Source organism: Nycticebus coucang, chromosome 16, assembly GCF_027406575.1.
Source record: "Nycticebus coucang isolate mNycCou1 chromosome 16, mNycCou1.pri, whole genome shotgun sequence".
Lineage (NCBI taxonomy): Eukaryota > Metazoa > Chordata > Mammalia > Primates > Lorisidae > Nycticebus > Nycticebus coucang.
This window is the reverse complement of record NC_069795.1, coordinates 91,162,331-91,189,246: the sequence shown is the minus strand read 5'-3', so window position 1 is coordinate 91,189,246 and position 26,916 is coordinate 91,162,331. Positions and strand designations below refer to the sequence as shown.

At 42.0% G+C, this 26,916-nt stretch overlaps 1 protein-coding gene and 1 non-coding gene across 2 annotated transcripts in view; both read right to left on the bottom strand.

Moving 5' to 3' along the window:
* MCCC1 (methylcrotonyl-CoA carboxylase subunit 1) overlaps nt 1-26,916 on the bottom strand; it is a 102,812-nt gene that overhangs the window by 28,698 nt on the left and 47,198 nt on the right. The window contains exons 9-10 of the mRNA XM_053565256.1: nt 25,498-25,579; nt 7,627-7,754 (exon numbers count right to left, since the gene is read on the bottom strand). Of these exons, the coding sequence (XP_053421231.1) occupies nt 7,627-7,754; nt 25,498-25,579 (210 nt within the window). The remainder of the gene's footprint in view (nt 1-7,626; nt 7,755-25,497; nt 25,580-26,916) is intronic.
* LOC128568269 (small nucleolar RNA SNORA64/SNORA10 family) lies at nt 24,265-24,398 on the bottom strand. Its single transcript, XR_008375085.1, has one exon. It is a non-coding gene; the product is annotated as a small nucleolar RNA SNORA64/SNORA10 family (small nucleolar RNA).

Below are 26,916 nucleotides of genomic sequence, written 5' to 3'. Positions count from 1 at the left end.
AATTAGCCAGGCATGGTAGTTTATGTCCACAGTCCCAGCTACTCTGGAGGCTGAGATAGGAGCATGGCTTGAGCTTAGGATTTGAAGTTGCAGTAAGCAATAATGCTACTGTACTCTAACCAAGCAAAAGAGTGAGACTTTGTCTCAAAAAAAACAAAACAAAGCAAATACCACACACACACACACACCCCAGTTCCTTCGTTATTTTGTCTAAGGCCAGAGGGTCTTCTTGATTTTCCAAAAATCCCGGGAATTCCTTCTCCATGAGCACTCTGAGGTCTTCCTTTGTTGAGTAACCTTTGTCCCCAGCAAATTTGTGAAACATGCACATCATGGTTCCCATGGCAAGCTCCATCTGAGATGGCATTTTGGTGAGGTCTACTGAAGTCTGGGCCAAGAGGCCTGGAGGACACTAGCCAGCTGGGACACAAGGCTAGAGTTTTAAATGTTGGGGAAAGTAGGAAAATTGATGACTAATTTATAAATACAAAGCTCAGTGTTTATTCAATAAAATAAAACCCCAAATTTCTCACTGGCAAGATGTTCTCAGTTCTCTTTTAAATCATTAGCACTCAATTCCCAAGTCAATCATTTTTCATAGTAAATTATTTTCTTCTGTTTAGGAATACATTCACAGCCATGGGAAAAGTGGTGGGCATTAGTCATCTTACACCGTAATCTTCATTACCAAGTAAGTGGTGATAAAGCAAAACAGAAAAGGGAATAGGGTGGTTTTTGATTTTATGAGTATGTGTAATGCATGACACCAGGTTATAAACAGGATAATCATTATTGTTATCACTATAATAATTCTTACTATTTTGGCTATAAGGAACCAATATATGACATCACCCATCAATTAGCATAACTTGAGAAAGGCTATTGGAAGACACACTGCCACTTTCTCTCTTTACTTTCTTCCTCAAGTTTTTTTTCCAAGATGAGAAAATGAAAACTGAAGAAAGAAACAGTCTCTAGGTAACTTAGTATGACATTGAACTGCTAGGTAAGCATAAAACAGGCGAAAGTACCATCTCTTTAAATCTGTAAGTAAGAAAAATCAGGAACTATGGAGAATAAGAACAAGAACTAAACTGAATGCATTTATGGCCACAGACTACAGCTGTATTGCCTGGGTTCCCATTTTGTTTCTGTATTTACTCTGTGACCTGGGCAAGTTTTTCTTTTTCTTTTTTTTTTTTTTGTAGAGACAGAGTCTCACTTTATGGCCTTCGGTAGGGTACTGTGGCCTCACACAGCTCACAGCAACCTCCAACTCCTGGGCTTAAGCGATTCTCTTGCCTCAGCCTCCTGAGTAGCTGGGACTACAGGTACCCGCCACAACACCCGGCTATTTTTTGGTTGCAGTTTGGCTGGGGCCGGGTTTGAACCCGCCACCCTCGGTATATGGGGCCGGCGCCTTACTGACTGAGCCACAGGCACCGCCCTGGGCAAGTTTTTCTTAAGCTTTCCATGCTTCAGAGAAAAGTGCCTGACATATAGTAAGCATTATGTGGTTGTTAACTACTATTGTTTCATTCTTATCTGTTATCATAAAATACTATTTAATGATTTAATACATAATTCTACTTTTTTTTTTTTTGAGACAGAGCCTCACTATGTCGCCCTCAGTAGAGTTCCATGGTGTCACAGCTCACAGCAACCTCCAACTCTTTGGCTCAGGCCATTCTCTTGCCTCAGCCACCCAACTAGCTGAGACTACAAGCACCCACCACAATGCCTGGCTATTTTTGTTGCAGTTGTCATTGTTGGTTAGCTGGCCCAGGCCAGGTTCAAACCCACCAACTTTGGTGTATGTGACTGGTGCCGGAACCACTGTGCTACAGGCACCAAGCCAATTCTACTTGTTTTAATATAAAAAAAAGAAAAGAATGACCATATCCATATTCCAAGATATGATCTTACTTTGAACTATACAGCCCCATTTCAACCCGGCTTGTCTTTGCCTGCCTGTTTTTCTCTGAGGTTTCTACCTGAGCATTGAGGAGACTGGCCCCATCCATGCCTCTGGGTATTTGGAGATCTGTGCCATTTGAGTTCTGTTAGGCTTAGACACTGACTTGTTGGAACCCCTAGCCATAGATATTTGTCCCAGCTTCCACTAAACTCCGTTAATCAACTGTGCCTGCAGCTTGAACCCTGGATGTTCACCTCACAGAAACCTGGACGCTCACCTCACTGAGCCCCGGACACCCACCTCACTGAGCCCTGAACTCCCACCTTACTGAGCCCTGGACTCCCACCTCACTGAGCCCTGGGCGCTCACCTCACTACCCTGATGCTCACCTCACTGAGCCCTGGGTCCTCACCTCCCTGAGCCCTGGGTGCTCACCTCACTGAAACCTGGACGCTCACCTCACTGAGCCCTAGGTCCTCACGTCACTGAGCCCTGGACACTTACCTCACTACCCTGGACACTCACCTCACTGAACCCTGGGTCCTCACCTCCCTGAGCCCTGGACACTCACCTCCCTGAGCCCTGGACACTCACCTCACTGAGCCCTGGCTCTAGGAAGCCCTCACCTCCGCAGGCATGTCCAGATGCTTGAACTCTTGCCTCACCAAATGGTGGATCCCTATGTCTCTGCCTAGTAGCCAGACAACAAAGTGCCTTAAACTCTATAAACCAGCAGTTTCCCTGAATTCTAGAGTCCCTGCTAGATGATAAATGGCTGCCTCTCTTTCTAAAGAGCCTTTTCATAATATCTTAAGTTTCAGAAATAAATGTCTGTGGATTGTTCTAATAACTAAAGTTTTTCTCTTTCCTCAATCCTTAGAAACCTTTTATCTTCCATGATTTCAAAAGTCTAGACTTCCTTGGTTTACTACTTCAGAAAAAAATCCTTCCTTTCCTTGTTTGAAAACATAAACACTATCTCCAGAAGTTTCCAAATCTACTACAGTTTTCTTGACACTCACTAACTTATCAGCCTGACATGTCTGACTGTTATTAGCTCCCAAGGCTATTGAGGCCCAGAAGAATCTTTCAGCTCAATTAAAACCACTGGTCACCCCTAGGGAACCAACAAAGGAATACCGTATCAATGTCCACAGTGCTAAAAAGATGAAATTATCAAGATACTCAAGACTTCAGCACCCCATGGAAAATCATACCATGGAAAAAAACAATTTAGATTCAGGATATATAAAGAACCAACATCCCAAAGAAATTAGGAATATTTATATTACTTAATTTTTCTTTTATACTAAGATAAAGAAAGCTAAGGTAAAATCTATTGTTTTCACTAAAGAGAACAAAGACAGCTTAAGCTATTACTATTAATATTTGAAGAAATGTGCTTTGTGGAACTCTGGTTTGTAACTATCTCTAGTAAAAGAACAGTTATGAACTTAATGTGTTTGAAAAATACATTGTCATTGTGTTTTAAAAATGTCACAGCAATGTCAAAATGCTTTAAAAGTTTCAAAACATTTCCTCTGAATGGCTATTTTGAATGAGCATTAACTTAGGGACTGGAGACAGTTTATAAATAGGCATTTTTCGTGGACCATTTTATTGGTCAAGACCAGCAATCCCTAACTTTTTTGGCACCAAAGACTGATTTCACGAAAGACAATTTTTCCATGGACGGGTGAGGGATGTGGGGAGGATGGTTTCAGAATGATTCAAGAGCATCAGATATATCATGCACTTTATTTCTATTATTACATTGTAATATTGATGAAATAACTATATGTCTCACCCTAATGTAGAATCAGTGGGGCCCTGAGCTTGTTTTTCTGCAACTAGACAGTCCATCTGGGGTGATGGGAGACCGTGACCCCTGAAGTGTGTTGCTTATGTCCAGTCTACTCTGTAATCTCATTTTGGTTGCTGTCACTGCTTCATAGAGATAGAATGCTGGAAATAGAAACAGGCTTGTCAGTGTCTTTGTGGCAGTCTCAGGATATTCTGCCTTAGCTTTAATTCAGAACATATGGAGATGTAAAGTCTCAAACATACTTTGAAAGCAAGGATCATTTGCAGTCTCAAGCAGTTGATCTTCTAGCACAAAGTCGATTCACCTGGCTTATTCACAAGTGGATTGAGGATCCATGCCTTCCCAGTTCAGGGTCTTCTGTGGCTGGGAAGTAACGCTCAGACTCTGGAAAGCTGAGAGGTGGTCATGCACCAGTTGGGAGGAAGAAGGCCTTGGCTCAGGCTCTTTCAAACTCTCGGCTAATGTTTGAAACATGACAAAAATCCCACTGTTCACTCATCACCTCCTTAATTCCAATTTGACTTTGGATGTAGCCACTTCATCTGCCATCTTGAACACAGTTGTCTTTCTCCCCTGAAGTGACAGATTGAGTTCACTGAGCAGGTTGAATATGTCACACAAGTAAGCAAGTTTGGCCACCCATATCACCGAAATGTGCTGCTAGTGATGACTTTTTCTTTTTTTGTCTTTCTTTTTTTTTTTTTTTTTTTGAGACAGAATCTCAAGCTGTCACCCTGGGTAGAGTGCCATGGCATCACAGCTCACAGCAACCTCAAACTCTTGGGCTCAAGCGATTCCCTTGCCTCAGCCTCCCAAGTAACTGGGACTACAGGTGTCCGCCACAACGCCCAGCTATTTTTATTTGTTATTGTTGTTGCAGTTGTCATTGTTTTAGCTGGCCTGGGCTGGGTTTGAACCTGCCAGCCTCGGTGTCACCCACTGAGCTACAGGTGCCACCCTAGTAATGACTTTTTCTAAAAGAAATCTCTGCAAGTGGCTCTCATAACTCTCATGGATCTGACCCACCTTCAGAGAGACGACACGTTTTCTCTGTTTGAGCTTCTCAAACCAGTGAGTTAAGGGCATGTGCTTTAAGGTGTTGAAAATTATAACACATTCTGCAAAATGTTGTGTGGCTCAGGTAACACACTAGTCGGCATTTCTCTGTGGTGACACAGTGCGTAGACTCACATCCAGAAGTGACCTCCTTGACCTGAGCAGTGAAAGCAGAAAGCTGTTTAGTCACGGCAGCGACTCTGTGCACATCCTGACAAATGGTTCCTGGTACAGAATCATTCAGACGGGCGTAGATCTGCAGCTGGGGTGCTGGTTGGCAACAACAGAGCACATAACGTACCCTCATGCACATCCTCCTGAAAACATATCACACAGAAACGAGTTTGTCACCTTGGTGTCAGCACTGGTGTGACACCTGGACTGTGTGCTGTGGTGACTCTTTCACTCTCTGACATCTGTGCCTCAGTGTCCTCTGCTGGTTCATCTAGCCTTCTAGTTATGGTGTGAGTCGAAAGAGGAATATGTGCCAACTTTGAACTGCAGCCGCTCCTAAAAGTTCCCAGCAAACATCCTTAGTAGCAGGCGGGACCAACTCTGCCCCACAGTAGAGGCTCCTGAGCTTTAGCAGTGCGGTTAGCCACTAGGAGTGAAGCTCCTGATGCGCACATGCTCAGTGAAGTGGTGGCCTCCATAATTACTGTAATTGCTTCTGTTCTTCGTGTTCCCAGGATTTTGTTGGTTTGTTTTAAACTCCAAAGGCTTGTCTTTCAATGCAGGGTGCTTGCTTTCCATGTGGCAAAGCAGCATTGAAGGGTTCAGGGTTTCATTGGATAGCTGGTTGCCACATATTATGCGAAGCTGGCTCAGAAAATGTGAATCACCTGTTGCAGAGAACCCATAATTTAAGTAGGATGCCTGGTATTTTCTTTTAAATGCAGCTTTCATTTTGTTGGCAGTCTTAGAGTCTCCTGCTGTCTCCTCATTGGCTCTTTCCCCATTTTCAAGGAGGCTCTCCAGTGATGTTTGTTGTTTGCTCATTTTTACTAGGATTAGCTTACGGGCTTATCCAAACTGTGACTGAGACAAGTGAGAAGTGCAGGAAAGAGGTGGGTATGGAAGTGGGAAATAAGACAATGGGTGGGCCGAGCAGGGACTAAAGTAAGTGTCAGATTCTGACTCAAATCCTGCCACCAGATGCAGCTGCACATTGAAGTACATTGACTCACTTGCCGCTGTAAAGCCTGCCACCAGGTGCGGCTTAATTGTCACTTGCCACTCACTGATAGGGTTTTGATATGAGTCTGCAAGCGTTTATTAGGATCTCTGTGCAGTCACACCTCTCTGCTAATGATCATCTGTATTTGCAGCCACTCCCCAGTACTAGCGGCACCACCTCAGCTCCACCTTACATCATGAGGCTTTAGATTCTCATAAGAAGCATGAAACCTAGATCCCTTGCATGCACAGTCTACAGTGGGGTTTGCACTCCTATGAGAATCTAATGTCCCCACTGATCTGACAGGAGGAGGAGCTCAGGTGGTGATGTGAGCAATGGCGAGTGGCTGTCACTTGCTTGCCTGCCACACTCCTGTTGTGTGGCTCAGTTCTTAACAGGCCATTGATCAGTACCAGCCTGTGGCCCAGGGCTTGGGGACTGTGGGTCTAGACTATTTTCTTGGCTCTTTATTCCAAGCTCTGCCTTAGCCCATTTTAACTCTTCTGCCTCTAAAATCTAATGATGTATGTTGGGCGCAGTGGCTGACACCTGTAATCCTAGCAGTCTGGGAGGCCAAGATGGGTCCCCTGAGCTCATGAGTTTGAGACCAGCCTGAGCCAGAGCAAGACCTTGTCTCTAAAAATAGCCAGGCATTGTGGCAAGTGCCTATAGTCCCAGCTACTTTGGAGGCAAGAGAATCTCTTGAGCCCAAGAGTTCGAGGTTGCTGTGAGCTATGACACCATGGCACTCTACCAAGTGTGACAAAGTGAGACTCTGTCTAAAAAAAAAAAAAAAATCTAATGATGCATGGCCCTGTATCCCATGGCTATAGGGAGACCATGAGGCTTTGCCTTGAGATGTGGTGACAAGCAAGCTCCTTGCCTACGGAAAACTGAAGGGAAGTGACAGATTAGGAATGTCAGTCCCAAGAGTGCCAATAAAGTGATAGTATCAAATGTAATTTCACTTTTCACCTGCCACTTTCCTGTCCTCATCACAATCACCAAGAACTGAACTCTGTCCCGAATGACACCTGTTTTAGGAGACCAAAAGGTAAACTATTCTTTTTTTTTTTTTTTTTGTAGAGATAGAGTCTCACTTTATCACCCTCAGTAGAGTGCTGTGACGTCACAGCTCAAAGCAACCTCCAACTCCTGGGCTTAAGCGATTCTCTTGCGTCAGCCTCCCAAGTAGCTGGGATATAGGGGCCCACCACAATGCCCAGCTATTTTGTTGTTGCAGTTTGGCCAGGGCCGGGTTTGAACCCACCACCCTCAGTATATGGGGCTGACAACCTACCGACTGAGCCATAGGCGCCACCCGGTAACATATTCTTAAAACTTATTTTCCGGGCCGCGCCTGTGGCTCAGTGAGCAGGGCGCCGGCCCCATATGCTGAGGGTGGTGGGTTCAAACCCGGCCCCGGCCAAACTGCAACAAAAAAATAGCCGGGTGTTGTGGCGGGCGCCTGTAGTTCCAGCTACTCTGGAGGCTGAGGCAAGAGAATCGCTTAAGCCCAGGAGCTGGAGGTTGCTGTGAGCTGTGTGAGGCCACAGCACTCTACCGAGGGCCATAAAGTGAGACTCTGTCTCTACAAAAAAAAAAACCAAAAAACAAAAAACTTATTTTCCATAGGACAAATATTCTCACCCTAAGCTGCCACTCCACCAAGTCAGTTCCCGTGATCATCTCAGTAACAGGATGTTCTACTTGCAGTCTTGTATTCATTTCCATGAAGTAGAAATTGTCCTTTGAGTCCATGATAAATTCTACAGTTCCTAAGAGATAAAACACAACGGTCACATTTCAATAGTATATAATCAGTAGCAAATCAAAACTTCATATGATGTAGCACATCTAGTTTTATTGCTGTCTTTATTCACCAGTAACATTTTGCGTTTCATGAAGGAAAAATCTCACATTCTAGAAGCAGCAAATGAGTCTCAGTCAAAAATAGGGAGCTGCATGAAATTAGCAATGGAAAAGTATATCTGGAGTTGTGAGCAAATGGAAAACCCAAATGATCAGTCACCCTCAGCTGCTGTAACAGTGAGGAAAAGGTTGGGCCCTGTGTTACTGCACCAAGAGCCCGGGAGCACCAAGACCCTGGGAGCACTGAGATGCCAGGAGCACCAAGACTCTAGAAGCACCAAGACCCTGGGAACACCAAGACCCTGGGAGCACCAAGACCCTGGGAGCACTAAGACCCCGGGAGCACTGAGATGCCAGGAGCACCAAGACCCTGGGAGCACCGAGATGCCAGGAGCACCAAGACTCTAGGAGCACCAAGACCCCAGGAGCATCGAGACCCTGAGAGCACCGAGACCCCTAGAGCACTAAAACCCTGGGAGCACCAAGACCCTGGGAACACCAAGACCCAGGAACACTAAAACCCTGGGAGCACTAAAACCCTGGGAGCACCAAAACCCCAGGAGCATCAAGACCCAGGAGCACCAAGACCCTAGGAGCACCGAGACACCAGGAGCACCAAGACCCTGGAACACCAAAACCCTGGCAGTACCAAGACCCTGGGAACACCAAAACCCTGGGAGCACCAAGACCCCAGGAGCACTAAGACCCCTGGAGCACCAAGACCCCTGGGAGCACCAAAACACCAGGAGCCCCCAAACCCTAGGAGCGCCAAGACCCCGGAGCACCAAAACCCTGGGAGCACCAAGACCCCTGGGAACACCAAGACCCCTGGAGCACCAAAACCCTGGGAGTACCAAGACCCTGGGAGTGCTGAGACACCAGGAACACCAAGACTCCGAGAGCACAAAGACCCTGGGAACACCAAGATCCGGGAACACCAAGATCCAGGAACACCAAGACCCCAGGAGCACCAAGACCCCTGGAGCATCAAGACCTGGGAGCACCAAGACCCCAGGAGATCAAGACCTGGGAGCACCTAGACCCCTGGAGTACCAAGACCCAGGAGCATCAAAACCCTGGTACCACCAAGACCCAGGAGCACTAAAACCCCTGGAGCACCAAGACCCAGGAGCCTCCAACCATGACATTCCATCTCACTCTAACACCATAGAGAAAAAGTCAACATTTTTTTTCCTGATTGTGGGCTCTTGAAAATTTCCTTTCAAAACTTCTTTTGCTGGTGACCTATTGAAAAATTGTTTATGTTAATATTATTGGCATTCTATTAAGCTCTACAAAATTTTCCCACGTTTTATTAAGGTTTAATTTTAGATGATAAGATGTAACCATTTTAAGTGTAGGTGTGTTGATTTTAGCAATTGAATATAATCATGTGACCAGCACCACAATGAAAATAGAGACCATTTCCATCATCCAAAGGTTGCATTGTTCTCATTTGCCATCATTCCCTTCCTTAGACTCTGGGGTCCACAACCACTGATCTGTGTTTGTCATATTAGTTTTTTCTAGGATTTCACAGAAATAGAATTACATACAGTTTATAGATTTTTTGTGTTTGAGTGTATTTCACTTAGCCTAAAGTGAATATAATTTAAAACAAAATTTCAAACTATAGCTACAAACCATTAGTGGATTTTCTTTTCTTTTTTTTTTGAGACAGTCTCACTATGTTGCCTTCAGTGGAGTGCTGTGATGTCACAGCTCACAGCAACCTCAAACTCTTGGGCTTAATGATTCTTTTGCCTCAGTTTCCCAGTAGCTGGGATTATAGGCATACACCAAACACCCGGCTATTTTTTTGTTATTGTTGTCGTTGTTGTTTTAGCAGGCCCGGGCTGAAGGGGTACAGACCCATCAGTCCCAGTGCATGTGGACGGTGCCCTAACCACTGAGCTACGGCACTGAGCCCCATTAGTGGATTTTAAAATCAATTTAAGTAAAATCTTCTCATTTCTAGTCTGGCATAGAAAGAGCTGAGAGGCTGACACTCCATCCTAACATTGAAAAGTGGAACATGCTGAAGAAATCAACAATTCTTAGGTTTGTCAGAGAAATTAAGTCACAAAGCAAACCATTGCCCCCAAGCCTGAGAGACAGGCAGACACAGAGCAGGCGACTGAGCTGCAACTGACAAACTGTTGGCACCTCAGCTCAATGTGGACAACTCCTGCAGTTGAAAACCCCAAGGGGACCAGTCACAGTAGGGCCACCACACTTTACCAGATCGTCACAGAGAATTTCAGAGAAAAATCTCCTCAGGCTTCCAGGAAAAAGAAACCACTTTGCCCTACACCAGAAAATTCTGTCTTTAAATAGGCCTATCCTCATGAGACATTATTTTACCAGAGCCTAAACTATTGGGGTTTTATCAGAGGTTACCTGATTGGGTTGGAAAGGAAATATACAATTGTAGCTCCCTCCAGAAATTCTGTTCTGTAAGGTGTGGGGAGAATAAAATGAAAACAGACTGAGCAGCACTGGTGAAGTTCACAGGCTCAGCAAAGGATTGAGACCTAAGACTGGGATCATAAGACTATAGAACTCTTCCCCTCCCCTACATCTCATCACGTTACAAAAGACCTATTTATCAAAACCCTTTTTCCTAGTACATGTCTGCCCTTCTATAAAACATTACAAGCATACTAAAAGGCAAAAGACAGAGTTTGAAGAGAATTAACAGGAAACAGAACCAAAGTCAGTCAGCGCAATAATGTTATAATTATCAGACTAGGAATGTTATAAACTGTGGACCAGTAGGCTTAGGACTCGACTGGGAAAGGTAGATGGCATGCAAGAATAGGTAGATAATGTAAGCAGAGAGATGAAAATTCCATAAAGTCAAAAGGAAAGGTTAGGAAGGAAGCGTGCTCTTTGATAGGCTCAGAAAGAATCTCTGAGCTAAAGTATATGATAATAGAAACTTCTAACACTGGCTCAGCACCCGTAGCACAGTGGTTATGGTGCCAGTCACATACACCCAGGCTGGCAGGTTTGAACCCAGACTGGGCCAGCTAAACAACAATGACAACTGCACAAAAAATAGCTGGGCGTTGTGGTGGGCGCCTGTAGTCCCAGCTACTTGGGAGGCTGAGGTAAGAAACAGCTTGAGCCCAAGAGTTTGAGGTTGCTGTGAGCTGTGACACCATAGCACTCTACTGAAGGTGACATAGTGAGACTCTGTCTCAGAAAGAAAAAAAAGAAACTTCTAAAACTGGAAAACAATGAGAAAAAAGACTTAAATAAATACAACAGACTATATAAGCACCCTGGTGCAATTATAAAAGGTATGGCATATGCATCATGGGAATATCAGGAAAAGAAAGAAAAGAACAGAAGAAATATTTGAAGCAATAATGACTGAGAATTTTCTCAGGTTGTCAGAAATCAAATGACAGAGGCCCAGAGAGCTCAGAGAACACCAAGTAAGATAAATGTTTAAAAAAAAAAATACCCCAAGGCATAGCACATTGAAATTTCTGAAAATCAAAGATAAAGAAACATCTTGACTGAAGTTAGAAGAAAAAAAATACCTTACCCACAGACAAGCAAAAATAAGAATTACATGCAGCTTCTCCTTAAAAACCTCACAAACAGGAAGAGAGTGGAGATAGTAGCCTATAGTGGCAGCTCAAGCCTGTAATCCTAGCATCTGGGAAGCTGAGGTAGGTGGATTGCTTGAGCTCAGGAGTTAAAGAACAGCCTGAGCAAGAGCAAGACCCCATCTCTACTAAAAATAGAAAAAGCTAGCTGGATGACATGGAGGATGCCTAGTCCCAGCTACTGGGGAGGCTGAGGCAAGAGGATTGATTCAGCCCAAGAGGGTGAGGTTGCCGTGAGCTATGATACCATAGTACTCTACCCATGGTGACAGAGTAACTCTGCCTCAAAAAAAAAAAAGAGAAATACTTAAAGTGTTAAAAGAAAAAACTCACTAAGCTAGAATTCTGTACCCTGCAAAATTATCCTTCAAAAGCAGTAGTTCTCAACCTGTGGGTCGCGACCCACAGGAACTGTATTAAGGGTCACGGCCTTAGGAAGGTTGAGAACCCGTGTTCAAAAGTGAAAGAGAAATAAATACTTTCTCAAATAAATATTGAGAAAATTTATTGTTAGAAGCCCTGTTTCTTTTTTTTTAAATTAAATCATAGCCGTGTACATTAATGCAATCATGGGGTACAATGTGTTGCTTTTATATACAATTTGAAGTATTTTCATCTAACTGGTTAACATAGCCTTCACAGCATTTTCTTAGTTATTGTGTTAAGACATTTGTATTCTACACCTACTAAATTTCACATGTACCCTTGTAAGATGCACCATAGGTGTGGTCCCACCAATTACTCTACCTCCACCCATCCTCCTCCCCCCCGCCTTTTCCCTTCTTCTTGGGCTATAATTGTGTTATAGCTTTCATAAGATGACATGGAGGATGCCTAGTCCCAGCTTTCATAAGAAAGCTATACATTGGTTTCATAGTAAGACTGACTACATTGGATACTTTTTCTTCCATTCTTGAGATACTTTGCTAAGAAGAATATGTTCCAGCTCAATCCATGTAAACATGTAAGAGGTAAAGTCTGCATATTTCTTTAAGGATGCATAATATTCCATGGTGTACATATACCACAATTTATCGATCCATTCATAGGTCGATGGGCACTTGGGCTTTTTCCATGACTTAGCAATTATGAATTGGGCTGCAATAAACATTCTGGTACATATATCTTTGTTATAATGTGATTTTGGTTTTCTGGATATATACCTAATAGACGAATTGTAGGATTAAATGGTAGGTCTATTTTTAGATCTCTAAGTGTTCTCTAAACATCTTTCCAAAAGGAACATATTAGTTTGCATTCCCACCAGCAATGTAGAAGCCCTGTTTTGTAAGGAATGTTAAAGAAGTTTTTTTTTTTTTTAAAAAGGAAAATGATATAGGTGAGAATTTAGATCTACATAAAGAAAGGAAGAGCACCAGAGAAGGAATAAGTGAAGATAAAGTAAAATCTCTTATGTTATTTCTTGTACTTAACTGATCTAACAGATAATAACAGTTTGTTCAAAAAATAGCAACAATACATTTGATTGCGAACATATATGTTTATGTATGAATGAAATGTATGATAGCAATGATAGAAGGGACAAGAGGGAGGAATTCGTGATATTTTGTTACTGCAAGGTACTCCCATTTCCTGTGAAGTGATACACTGTGATTTGAAAGTGGCCTTCTAATAGTTCTGAATGTAAATGGTAAACTCTAAAGCTAATGAGTTTCTAATCAGAAAACTACAAATAGAAATATAAAGTCATGCATAGCTTAGTGATGAGGATATTCTGAGAAATATGTCATTAGGTGACTTCATCACTGTGTGAATATCATAAACTTCCACACACCCAGTGGGCACAGCCTATTGTGCACCTGGCTATATGCTATAGCCTATTGTTCCTAGGCTACAAACCAGTACAGCATATTACTCCACTGAATATTTAGGCAATTGTAACATAACGATAAGAATTTGTGTGTCCCTCATAAAAAGAAAAAAAAAGAATTTGTGTGTCTAAACATATCTGAACAGAGAAAAGGTAATGTGTGAATCTATGACATTAGAGTAGCTACAATGTCACTAGGTAATATATATTTTCAGCTCCGACCAGCAAAGTATATGTGGTCTGTTATTGATCAAAATGTCATTATGTGGTGCACATTGTAAAACGGTGGCTGGGCACAGTGGCTCACACCTGTAGTCCTAGCACTTTGGGATGCCAAGGTAGGTGCATCACCTGTGCTCAGGAGTTACAGACCAGGCTGACCAAGTCTCTCTTGATTATTTTTTCTAAAATAAACTGGGCATTGTAGTGGATGCCTGTAGTTCAGTTACTCAGGAGGTTGAAGCCAGAGGATTGCTCAACCCCCTTTGAGGTTGTTGTGAGCCATGATACCACAGCACTCTACCCAAGGCAACAAAGTAAGACATTGTTTCAAAAATAAAGAGAAAGAAAGGGAAGGGAAGGGGAGGGGAGAGCAGGGAAGAGAGAGAGAAGGAAGGAAGAAAGAAAAAAAAGAGGAGAAAATGGAATGATAAAAAGGTCAATTAAAACCACGAAATCACATGGTATGTACCTGTATTCACACCTACTCAGGAGGCTGAAGTGGGAGGATTGCTTGAGCCCAAGAATTCAAGGCCAGCCTGGGTAACACTGTGAGACTTCGTCTTAAAGAAATAAAAACAGGGCAGCACCTGTGGCTCAGTGGGTAGGGCGCCGGCCCCATATACCCAGGGTGGTGGGTACAAACCTGGCCCTGGCCAAACTGTAACAACAACAACAAAAAATAGCCGGGCATTGAGGCAGGCGCTGTAGTCCCAGCTACTCGGGAGGCTGAGGCAAGAGAATCGCCTAAGCCTAAGAGTTGGAGGTTGCTGTGAGCTGTGTGACGCTACAGCACTCTACTGAGGGTGATAAAGAAAAACTCTGTCATTACGGAAAAAAAAAAAAAAAAAAAAAAGGCTGGGCAGATGGCTCATGCCTGTAATCCTAGCACTCTGGGAGGCCAAAACGGGGAGATTGCCTGGGCTTAGGAATTGGAGACCAGCCTGAGCAAGAGTGAGACCCCCATCTCTACTAAATATAGAAAAACTAGCCAGGCATTGTAATGCGTACCTACTAAGGAGGCTGAGGCAGGAGGATCACTTGATCCCAGGAGTTTGAGGTTGCTGTGAGCTATGACACTATAGGGTAACAGAGTGAAACTCTGTCTCACAAAACAAAATAAAACAAAAACCCAAGAAAAGCAGAAAAAGAATTATGGAGGACAAAAATAGGAACAATGAACAAGGGGAACAAATAGAAAATAGTAAGAAATATAATATTAATTGAACTGTATTAACGGTCACTTTATTTATTTATTTATTTTGAGACAGAGTCTCACCATGTTGCCCTCGGTAGAGTGTGTGGCATCACAGCTCACAGCAACCTCAAACCCTTGGACTTAAGTGATTCTCTTGCCTCAGCCTCCCAAGTAGCTGGGACTACAGGCACCCACCATAATGCCTTGGCTATTTTTTGTAGCAGTTGTCATTGTTGTTTAACTGGCCTGGGCCGAGATTGAACCTGCCAGCCTTGGTGCATGTGGTGGTGCCGTAACCACTGTTCTACAGGCACCGAGCCTTAATAGTCACTTTAAATGTCTGTATAAAAAACACAAAGCGATCGAGAAAGATATATTAAATCTACAGAAAGTGGGACTAGCTGTATTTCAGACACAGAAGTCTTCAGAGCAAAGGAAGTTAACGGAAAAAGATGGATATTACACAAAGATAAAGAGGTCAATACTCTAGTAATTTTTAACATGTATACATCTAACAACACAGAGTAAAATACAGCAAAAAACTGAGAACTGTAAGGAGAAATAGATTAATCTGCTATCATAGCTAGAGATTTTTCCTTTGTTGTTGTTGTACAAATAACATTTTTATTTATTTATTTATTTATTTTATTGTTAAATCATAGCTGTGTACATTAGTGCAACCAAGGGGTACAATGTGCTGGCTTCATATACAATCTGAAATATTCTCATCAAACTGTTCAACGTAGCCTTCATGGCATGTTCTTAGTTGTTGTATGTAGGCATTTGTATTCTGCATTTAGTAAGTTTCCCCTGTACCCATTCTAAGATGCACGGTAGGTGTGGCCCCACCCATTACCCTCCCTCCACCCTGACTTCCCCCCTCCCCTCCCCTTCCTTGGCCCTTTCCTCATAATGAGTCTTGTGCCATAGTTGGGTTATAGCCTTCATAGGAAAGCTATAAATTACCTTCATAGTAGGGCTGAGTATATTGGATACTTTTTCTTCCATTCCTGAGATACTTTGCTAAGAAGAATATGTTCCAGCTCCATCCATGTAAGCATGAAAGAGGTAAAGTCTCCATCTTTCTTTAAGGCTGCATAATATTCCATGGTATACATGTACCACAATTTGCTAGTCCATTCGTGGGTCAATGGGCACTTGGGCTTCTTCCATGACTTAGCAATTATGAATTGGGCTGCAATAAACATTCTGGTACAGATGTCTTTGTTATATTGTGATATTTGGTCTTCTGGGTATATACCTAGTAAAAAAATTATAGGATCGAATGGCAGGCCTATTTTTAGATCTCTAAGTATTCTCCAAACATCCTTCCAGAAGGAACGTATTAGTGTACATTCCCACCAGCAATGTAGAAGTGTGCCCTTTTCTCCGCATCCATGCCAACATCTCTGGTTTTGGGATTTTGTTATGTGGGCTACTCTTACTGGGGTTAGGTGATATCTCAAAGTAGTTTTGATTTGCATTTCTCTGATGATTAAGGATGATGAGCTTTCTTTCATGTGTCTTTAGATGGTGCATCTGTCTTCTTTAGAGAAGTTTCTCTTCAAGTTCTTTGCCCACCCTGAGATGAGATCACTTGTTCTTTTCTTGCTAATATGTTTGAGTTCTCTGTGGATTCTGGTTATTAAACCTTTATCAGAGGTATAACCTGCAAATATCTTCTCCCATTCTGAGGGCTGTCTGCTTGCTTTACTTACTATGTTCTTGGCTGTGCAGAAGCTTTTTAGTTTGATCAGGTCCCAGTAGTGTATTTTGGATACTGCTTCAATTGCCTGGGGAGTCCTCCTCATAAAATATTCACCCAGGCCGATTCCTTCAAGAGTTTTCCCTGCATGTTCTTCAAGTATTTTTATAGTTTCTTATCTTAAGTTTAAATCTTTTATCCAGTGAGAGTCTATCTTAGTTAATGGTGAAAGGTGTGGGTCCAGTTTCAGTTTTTACAGATCGCCAGCCAATTCACCCAGCACCATTTGTTAAATAGAAAATCTTTTCCCCACTGAATGTTTTTAATTGGCTTGTCAAAGATCAAATAACGGTAAGTAGCTGGATTCATCTCTTGGTTCTCTATTCTGTTCCAGACATCTACTTCTCTGCTTTTGCGCCAGTACCATGCTGTTTTGATCAGTATCGATTTATAGTACAGTCTCAGGTCTGGGAGCGTGATTCCTCATGCTTTGTTTTTATTTCTGAGTAATGTTTTGGCTATTCAAGGTTTTTTCTGATTCCATATAAAACGAAGTATTATTTTTTCAAGATCTTTAAAATATGACAATGGAGCTTTGATAGAAATTCCATTAAAATTACATATTACTTTGGGTAGTATGGACATTTTAACAATGTTGATTCTTCCCAGCCATAAGCATGGTATGTTTTTCCAATTGTTAACATCTTCAGCTATTTCTTTTCTTAAAGTTTCATAGTTCTCTTTATAGAGATCTCTCACATCCTTTGCTAGATAAACTCCCAAATATTTCATCTTCTTTGGCACAACTGTGAAAGGAAGAGAGTCCTTGACTGTTTTTTCAGCTTGGCTATTGTTGGTATATATATAAAGGCTACAGATTTATGGGTGTTGATTTTGTAGCCTGAGACACTGCTGTATTCCTTGATCACTTCTAAAAGTTTTGTAGTAGAACCCCTAGAGTTTTCCAGATATATGATCATGTCATCTGCAAAGAGTGAAAGTTTGATCTCTTCTGACCCTATGTGGATACCCTTGATTGCCTTTTCTTCCCTAATTGCAATGGCTAAAACTTCCATTACAATGTTAAAGAGCAGTAGAGACAATGGGCAACCTTGCCTGGTTCCTGATCTAAGTGGAAATGATTTCAATTTAACTCCATTCAATACGATGTTGGCTGTGGGTTTGCTGTAGATGGCCTCTATTAGATTAAGAAATGTCCTTTCTATACAAATTTTATTAAGTGTTCTGATCATGAAGGGATGCTGGATATTATCAAAAGCTTTTTCTGCATCAATTGAGAGAATCATATGGTCTTTATTTTTTAGTTTGTTTATGTGTTGAATTACATTTATAGATTTACGTATATTGAACAAGCCTTGAGAGCCTGGGATAAATCCCACTTGATCACGGTGTATAATTTTTTTGATGTGTTGTTGGATTCTGTTTGTTAGGATCTCATTGAGTATTTTTGCATCAATATTCATTAGTGATATTGGTCTATAATTTTCTTTTCTTGTTGGGTCTTTCCCTAGTTTAGGGATCAAGGTGATGTTTGCTTCATAGAATGTGTTGGGTAGTATTCCTCCTTTTTCTATATTTTGGAAGAGGTTTAGTAATGTGGGTACTAGTTCTTCTTTAAAGGTTTGGTAGAATTCTGACGTAAATCCATCTGGTCCTGGGCTTTTCTTTTTAGGGAGATTTTGTATAGTTGATGCTATTTCAGAACTTGATATAGGCCTGTTCAACATTTCCACTTCGTTCTGGCTAAGTCTTGGAAGGTGGCGTACTTCCAAGTATTGGTCGATTTCTTTCAGATTTTCATATTTATGAGAGTAAAGTTTGTTGTAATATTTGTTAAGGATTTTTTTTAATTTCTGAGGGGTCTGTTGTTATTTCATCTTTACCATTTTTTTTTTTTTGTAGAGACAGAGTCTCACTTTATGGCCCTCGGTAGAGTGCCATGGCCTCACACAGCTCACAGCAACCTCCAACTCCTGGGCTTAAGTGATTCTCTTGCCTCAGCCTCCCGAGAAGCTGGGACTACAGGCGCCCGCCACAACGCCCGGCTATTTTTTGGTTGCAGTTTGGCCAGGGCTGGGTTTGAACCCGCCACCCTCGGTATATGGGGCCGGTGCCTTACCGACTGAGCCACAGGCGCCGCCCCATCTTTACCATTTCTGATTGATGAAATTAGAGATTTTACTCTTTTTTTCCTGGTTAGGTTGGCCAAAGGTTTATCTATTTTATTGACCTTTTCAGAAAACCAACTTTTGGATTTATTGATCTGTTGTATAATTCTTTTGTTTTCAATTTCATTTAATTCTGCTCTGATTTTGGTTATTTCATTTCTTCTGCTGGGTTTGGGGTTGGAATGTTCTTCCTTCTCCGGTTGCTTGAGATGTCCCATTAAGTTATTGACTTCCTCTCTTTTTGTTTTCCTTTTTTTTTTGGCAGAGGCTGGGTTTGAACCCACCACCTCTGGCATATGGGGCCAGCGCCCTATCCCTTGAGCCACAGGTGCCGCCCCTCTTACTGTTTTCTTGAGGAAGGCTTGCAGTGCTATAAATTTCTCTCTTAGGACTGCCTTTGCAGTATCCCAGAGGTTCTGATAATTCGTTCCTTCATTGTTGTTTTGTTCCAAAATTTGGTGATTTCCTTCTTTATCTCATCTATAACCCATCTATCCTTCAGCATAAGGTTATTTAGCTTCCATGTTCTTGTATGGGTATGCAGATTCCTGTTGTTATTGAGTTCAACTTTTATTCCCTGATGGTCTGAGAAGATGCAAGAGATAATTTCTATTTTTTTAAATTTGCTGAGGTTAGATTTGTGGCCCAGGATGTAGTCAATTTTGGAGTATGTTCCGTGGGCTGATGAGAAGAATGTGTATTCAGTTTTGTTGGGATGAAATGTTCTGTAGATGTCTGTTAAGTCCAGATGTTGAATAGTTAAGTTTAAATCTAAGATTTCCTTGCTTAGCTTCTTTTTGGAGGATCTATCAAGCACTGCTAAAGGGGTGTTAAAATCTCCAACTACTATGGAACTGTAGGAAATCAAGTTGCTCACATCTGGTAGAGTTTCTCTTATAAATTGAGGTGCGTTCTGGTTGGGTGCATAAATATTAATAATTGAAATCTCATCATATTGAGTATTACCTTTAACAAATATGAAGTGTCCATCCTTATCCTTAATTATTTTGGTTGGTTTAAAGCCTATTGCATCTGCGAATAGGATTGCAATGCCTGCTTTTTTCTGTTTTCCATTTGCCTAGAGTATAGATGACCATCCCTTCACCTTGAGTCTATATTTGTCTTTTAATGTCAGGTGAGATTCCTGCATGCAGCAGATATCTGCCTTGAGTTTTTGTATCCAGTCAGTCAACCTGTGCCTCTTTAGAGGACAATTTAAAGCATTCACATTAATTGAGAATATTGATAAGCCTTTCGAGAGTCCGGTGGACAGTTTTAATGCTTTTGCAACTGTGGAAGTTGGAATTTGATCAAAATTTTCTGGGTGGGTTTACTTTTGTGGTGGAGGATTATGCTGGTCTTTATGGAGTATAGGTCTGAGAATATCCTGGAGAGCTGGTTTATAGTTGTGGCAAATTTCTTCATTAAATATTCTTCTAATATTTAATGTTGTTGTCGTTAAAGTATTTCATTTTTCCATCATAAATGAAACTCAGTTTAGCTAGGTACAGAATCCTAGGTTGAAAGTTATTTTGTTTTAGGAGATTAAGTCGATGACCATCCTCTTCTAGCTTGAAAGGTTTCAGCAGAGAGATCTGCAGTTATTCTAATATTCTTCCCCTTGTAGGTGATGGTTTTCTTTCGTCTGGCTGCTTTCAGAATTTTCTCCTTCATATTAACTTTAATGAAATTGATTATGATGTGTCTGGGAGATATCTTATTCAGGTTGAGTTGTGCTGGAGTTCTGAAACTGCTATCTGAATTTCAGAATCTCTTGGCATGTCTGGAAAGTTCTCATTCATAATCTCATGGAGAAGAGACTCTGTGCCTTGTGAAGCCACTTCATCACTTTTGGGGATCCCTATAAGACGAATATTGGTTTTCTTCGCATTATCCCAGAGGTCTCTGAGAGAGTGATCTGTTTATGACTTCCATTTCTCTTGCTCTCTGAGAGTTTGGCAGTGTTCAAAAGCTTTGTCTTCAATGTCAGAAACCCTTTCTTCTGCTTGGTCCATTCTGTTACTGAGGGATTCTACTGTGTTTCTCAGATCTTTGAGGGCTGCAACTTCTTGTTTCAATGTGTCAAAATCTTTGGTCATTTGGTCTTTGAATTCATTGAATTCTTGAGACATCTTTTGGGTTACTGCTTGGAATTCTAATTTGATCTTATTTGCTATCCAGATTCTGAATTTGATTTCTGACATCTCAGCTATTTGTTTGTGCATGGGATCTTGTGCTGTCTGCCCCATTGATCCTTCGGGGAGTTGATCTACTCTGATTATTAATATTGCCAGAGTATTTTCTTTGATTTCGTCTCATGATTGTTTTTCACCATTGCCTCTGGCCGTCCTCAGAGTTGGGGTGGTGTCTCTCTGAGATTAGACCTGGGGGGATCACTCTATTGTTGCTGGATTTTTGTAGGGAGTGACCCCGTGTAGCTCTTCTGGGGCTGCCCCAGCAATGGAGTTCTGGTTGTGGGAGCAGCTCTAGAGTGTGACACCCCCAGATCCAGCAACAGGCGGAGGGTAGTGCACACGGTTCTGGGAGTGCCTGGCGCCCAGTGACTTTGGCACAGAGGGCCCAAGGCTTCAGCAGTCTCTGGCCAGGAGAAGGGCTCTGCGCAGACGCAGGGAGGGCTCCGGAGGGCACGCAGCTATCAGAGTCCCTGGCCAGATGAGCAGGCAGTGTGGAGGCAGGGAGGATATAGGAGGGAAGATGCAGGGTTGCGCGGCTCCTGGTGCTCCTGGTCAGGGTGTGGGGGGGCCCAACAGGCGGTTTAGTGGGTCCTTGCACAGCTCTTACTAGGGTCCGGGAGGGTCCCGGTGCAGCTCTTACTGGGGTCTGGGAGGGCGCAGGTCTTCTGGAGGTCCGGGAGGGTCCCAGCGTAGCTCTTACCTGGATCTGGGAGGGTGCTGATCGCAGGTCCCGGTGCAGCTCTTCTGGACATCTGGGAGGGTGCCGATGACGGGTCCCTGTGCAGTTCTTCCGGAGGTGGGAGGGTGCTGATCACCTGTGAACTGTTTTGGTGTTTTTGGACTTGGCAGTCAGTTGAACTGCCTTGGGGAGAGCTTGAGCAGGAGTGCGGAGAACTTTGGGTGTTGTTTAGGGCCCCAGACTGAGCGGCTGAGGTGGACGGAGCTAATAGTGTTTGGCTGAGGGCTGCAGAGAACCATTGTGAGAGAACTCCATAGCTAGAGATTTTAACACCCATCTATTAGACATAGAGCAGGCAAAAAGGAGTAAGGACAGTCGAATTCAACAACACCATCAATCAACTGGACACACATGTCATCTATAGATGATTTTATCCAACAACAGCAGAACACATTTAGAGCATGAAAGGAACATTCACCAAGACAGACCACATTTTGGGCCATAAAGCACACTTTACTTTAAAAAGAATAAAAACCATACTGTGTCTGCTCTCAATATATAATAGAACTGAAATAGAAACCAATAACAGAAAGATAGATATCTAAATAACACATGGGTAAGGAAGAAATATCAGGAAAAATTTAAAAATATTTTAAACTAAATAAGAATACAACCTCCAGACTCTGTGAGATGCAGTTAAAGCAGTGCTTAGATCAAGTAACTTACAAAGGAAAAACCATCAGACTAGCAGAAAACTTCTCAGCAGAAACCTTATAAGCCAAAGAGGATTTGGGGTTCCATTTTTAGTCTTCTTAAACAGAATATCTGTCAGCCAAGAATTTTGTAACCTGCAAAACTCACTCATAAATGAGGAGAAATAAAATCTTTCCTAGACAAACAAACTGTAGGAGAATATGTCACCTTTAGAACTTCCCTACAAGAAATGCTCAAAAGTGCTGCAAACATCAAAAAGAATGATCGATACTCACCAGTATAAAAACAATCCAGGGTAAAAGCTCACAGTTTTCATAAAATAGTATCACAAGAGATAACACAAAGCAACTAGGTAACAAGTAACGTGATGCCTAGAACAGGATCTCACTCATCAAAATCAACATTGAATGTAAACGGTCCAAATGCCCGACTTAAAAGATGCAGAGTGGCTCGGTGCCCATAGCTCAGTGGTTAGGGCACCAGCTACATACACCAGGACTAGCAGGTTTGAACTCGGCCTGGGCCTACTAAACAACAATGACAACTACTACAACAACAAAAATAGCTGGGCATTGTGGTGGGCGCCTATAGTCCCAGCTACTTGGGAGGCTGAGGCAAGAGAATTGCTTAAGTGTGGGAGTTTGAGGTTGCTGTGAGCTGTGATGCCACAGCACTCTACTGAGGGTGACATAGTGAGACTCTGTCTCAAAAAAAAAAAAAAAAAGAGAATGGATTTTAAAAAATCCTACAACCCAAATATCTGTTGTGTTCAAAAAAGCTATTTAAGTCATATAGAGCTGCACAGATTCGATGTAGAGCAAGGGCAAGACAATGGCACAAAGACAGGTTTTTCAACAAATGGTACAGGAACAACTTGACATCCAGGGCAAAAAAAGAAATCTCGACACAGACTCTACAACTCTCACAAAAACTAACTTAAAATGAACAAAAGACCTAAGTTTAACACCACAATACTATAAAACTCTAAGAAGATGACAGGAGAAAACTTGAGATAACTTTGGGTATGTCAATGAGTTTTTATAGACAACATCAAAAGCAGGACCCATGAAAGAAAGAACTGATAAGCTGGACTTGGTTAAAACTAAAAACTTATGCTCTGCACAGGACAATGTCAGCAGAATGAGAAGACCAACCTCAGACTGAGAGACCATGTTTGCAAAGGCACATCTAATAATGGGCTGTTACTCAAAATATACAAAGAATGCTTAAAACTCAAAAATAAGTAAACAAACAACCTGATTAAAAACAGGTAGATGACCTGAACAGACACTTCGTCAAAGAAGATACAGACAGAAAGTAAGCATATGAAAATGTTTGACATTACATGTCCTTAGGGAAGTATAAATTGAAACGCCAATGAAATATCAAAATTCCCAGATCCCAAACACTGTGCCACCCAAGGCCACTGAGGGTTTGGAACACAGGGACTCTCACTCACTGCTGGTTGAACGCAAAATGGAACAGCCACTCTGGAAGACAGTGTGGTATACATTTCCTTAGCACATGATCCAGCAATCATGCTCCCTGGCATTTAGCCAAACGAACGAAAAAAACTATGGGCATGTGTATAACAGCTTTATTTATAATGACCAAAACTTAGAAGCAACCAAGATATCCTATGGAAGTGCTAAAAAGATAAGTGGTTGCCAGGGTTTACAGGAAAGGGAGGAGGGGACAGGCAGAGCACACAGGATATTTGGAATAGTGCAACAATTCTGTATGATACTACAGCAGTTAATATTATACATCTGTCAAAACCTACAAATGTTCACCACCAAGAGCCAACCCTTCAGTAAACCGTGGACTTGGGTAATAACAATGTGTCCGTGTAGGCTCATGGATGTAACAAACGCACCACTCTGGTGCAGGGTTTATAATGTGGGAGGCTGTATGGGAGGTGGGGGTCAGGGCATAAATAGCAACTCTGGACTTCCTGCTCAGTTTTGCTGTGAACATAAAACTGCTCTAAAACATAAAGTTTATCAACTAAAAAATAAGCAAAAAAAAATCAGCGTAGTGATTTTTTATTTTTATTTTTTTTTTTACACTGTTGGAACCCTCAAGGAAAGAGAGGCCATTGTAAGGCCAACCTGACATCCTGAGGAGAACTTTTCTCTCTCTCCACATTATGAAAGTCACATGAGTGAGGACAAGTGTAACCATGTAGAACTGGGAAAGTCAATGTAGTGATTTTATTATTTTATTTTACTTATTTATTCTTTTAGAGAAGGGCTCTTGCGGTTGGCCAGGCTAGAGTGCAGTGGCTATTTGTAGGCTACTGACCAGCAGAAGATTTTTTTTTTTTTTTTTTTTGGAGATAGTCTTACTCAGTCACCCTGGAGTTGAGTGCTGTGGCATTATAGCTCATAGCAACCTCAAACTCTTGGGTTCAAGTCATTCTCTTGCCTCAGCTGGGACTACAGAGGCCCGCCACAACCCTTGGCTATTTTTTAGAGACAGGCTCTCACTCTTGCTCAGGTTGGTCTCAAACTCATGAGCTCAAGCAATCCACCTGCCACAGCCTCCCAGAGTGCTGGGATTACAGGCGTGAGCCACTGCACCCAGCCACAGGAGGGTTTTGACCTGCTCTGCTGCTGACCTGGGGGTTTCCCATTTGCAGCAGGTCACCATTCTGAAGCCCAACTTAGTGCAGACACCCAACAGGTGTGCACCCAATAATGCACTACAGACCAGAACTCCTGCTTCCTGAGTAGCAGGGACTATAGGTGCGCTGCTATTTTAAAATAGAATAGAAAACATAAAAATTCATATATAATTAAAATAAGTACTGCATAGAGTATTGTTTATTTCAAACATATATAAACACAAATACTTATGTGTACATATTGAGTCTCAGTGTAAAATGTATTCTTACTATGGATATGGTCAAAAAAGCTTGAAAGCCACAGTTTTAAAGCTTTCTCTTGTCTTCTGAAATGTAAATAAATGATTGCTTTGTCCCTTCTATTAGAAGCAATTTTTTTTTTTTTTTGAGGTATTGTCTCAAGGTGTCGCCCTAGGTATAGTGCCATGGCGTCACAGCTCACAGCAACCTCAAACTCTTGCCTCAGTAACCTCAAAGCGATTCTCTCGCCTCAGCCTCCCAAGTAGCTGGGACTACAGGCGCCCACCACAACGCCTGGCTATTTTTCTGTTGCAGTTGTCATTGTCGTTTTAGCTAGCCCAGGCCGGGTTTGAACCCACCAGCCCTGGTGTATGTAGCCAGTGCCCTAGCTGGTGAGCTACAGGCGCCGCCTTAGAAGCAAATCTTAACATACCTGCTCCGACATAATTCACAGCTTTAGCAGCTCTGACTGCAGCTTCTCCAAGTTTTTTTCTTATTTCCGGTTTAATACCAGGCTATAAAAAAAATTTAAAATAAGTCTCCATTAGTAGCTTCCTCTACTTGAAATTTCCATTCAAATCCAAAATAGGTACCATATAGCAATGGTTCTGTCAACAACAAACCTCATATACAATGTGGTCTCATAAGATTACCAGGAAGCTAAAAAATTTGTTGCCTAGTGATGTCACAGCTATTGCAATGTCATCTAGAGCAACGCATTACTGTGTTTGTGGTGATACTGGTATAAACAACCTACTGCACTGCCAGTCCTATAAAAGTATAGCACACACATGATGTACAGTACATAACACTTGAAAAAGATAATATAACAATTATGTTACTGGCTGATATATTCAGTATATTATATATTTTTTTGTTATTTTAGAGTATAAAAAAAAAAACAAACAAAAAAAGGGTTAATTGTAAAGTAGCCACAGGCAGGTTTTTTTCAGGAACTATTCCAGAAGAAGTCACTGTCATCACAAGATGGCAGCTCTATACTTGTTATTGCCCCTGATAACGGGGCAATATGAGGACAAAATGAGGAGGTGGACAGGACTGGAAACTCTGGGTGAGTGAGTGGCGAGTCACTTGTCTCACTTGTCCATGGGACAAGATGAGGAGATGGAAGACAGTAAAACTGATAATCGACCTGTGCAGGCCTAACGTTAATGTGTGTATATGTCTTAGTTTTTAATCAAACGGTTAAAAACAAAAAGCTTATAGAATAAGAATATTAAGAAAGGAAATATTTTTTGTACAGCTGTATAATATAATGTGTTTTAAGCTAAATATTGTTACAAAAGTCAAATAGTTAAACATTTTTGAAGTTTATAAAGTAAAGGAGTTACAGTACGGTAAGGTTAAAATCCATTATTGAAGAAAAAAAATTTTTTTTTTTTTTGGAGACAGAGTCTTACTCTGTGCCCTGGTACCATGGTACCACAGCTCACAGCAACTTCAAACTCTTAGGTTCAAGCGATCCTCTTGCCTCAGCCTCCAAGTAGCTGGGACCAGGCACCTGGCCACAATGCCTGGCTAGTTTTTTCTATTTTTAGTAGAGATGGGGGTCTTGATTTTTTGCTCAGGCTGGTTTCTAACTCCTGACCTCAAGCAATCCACCTGCCTTGGCCTTCCAGACTACTAGGATTACAGGCATGAGGCATCACACTCAGCCTGAAAAAAAATTTTTTTTTTTCTTTCTGAGACAGAGTTTCACTATGTTGCCCTTCATGGAGTGCTGTGACATCACAGCACACAGCAACCTCAAACTCTTGGGCTTAAGTGATTCTCTTTCCTCAGCCTCCCAAGTAGCTGGGAGTATAGGTACCCACCACAACACCTGGCTATT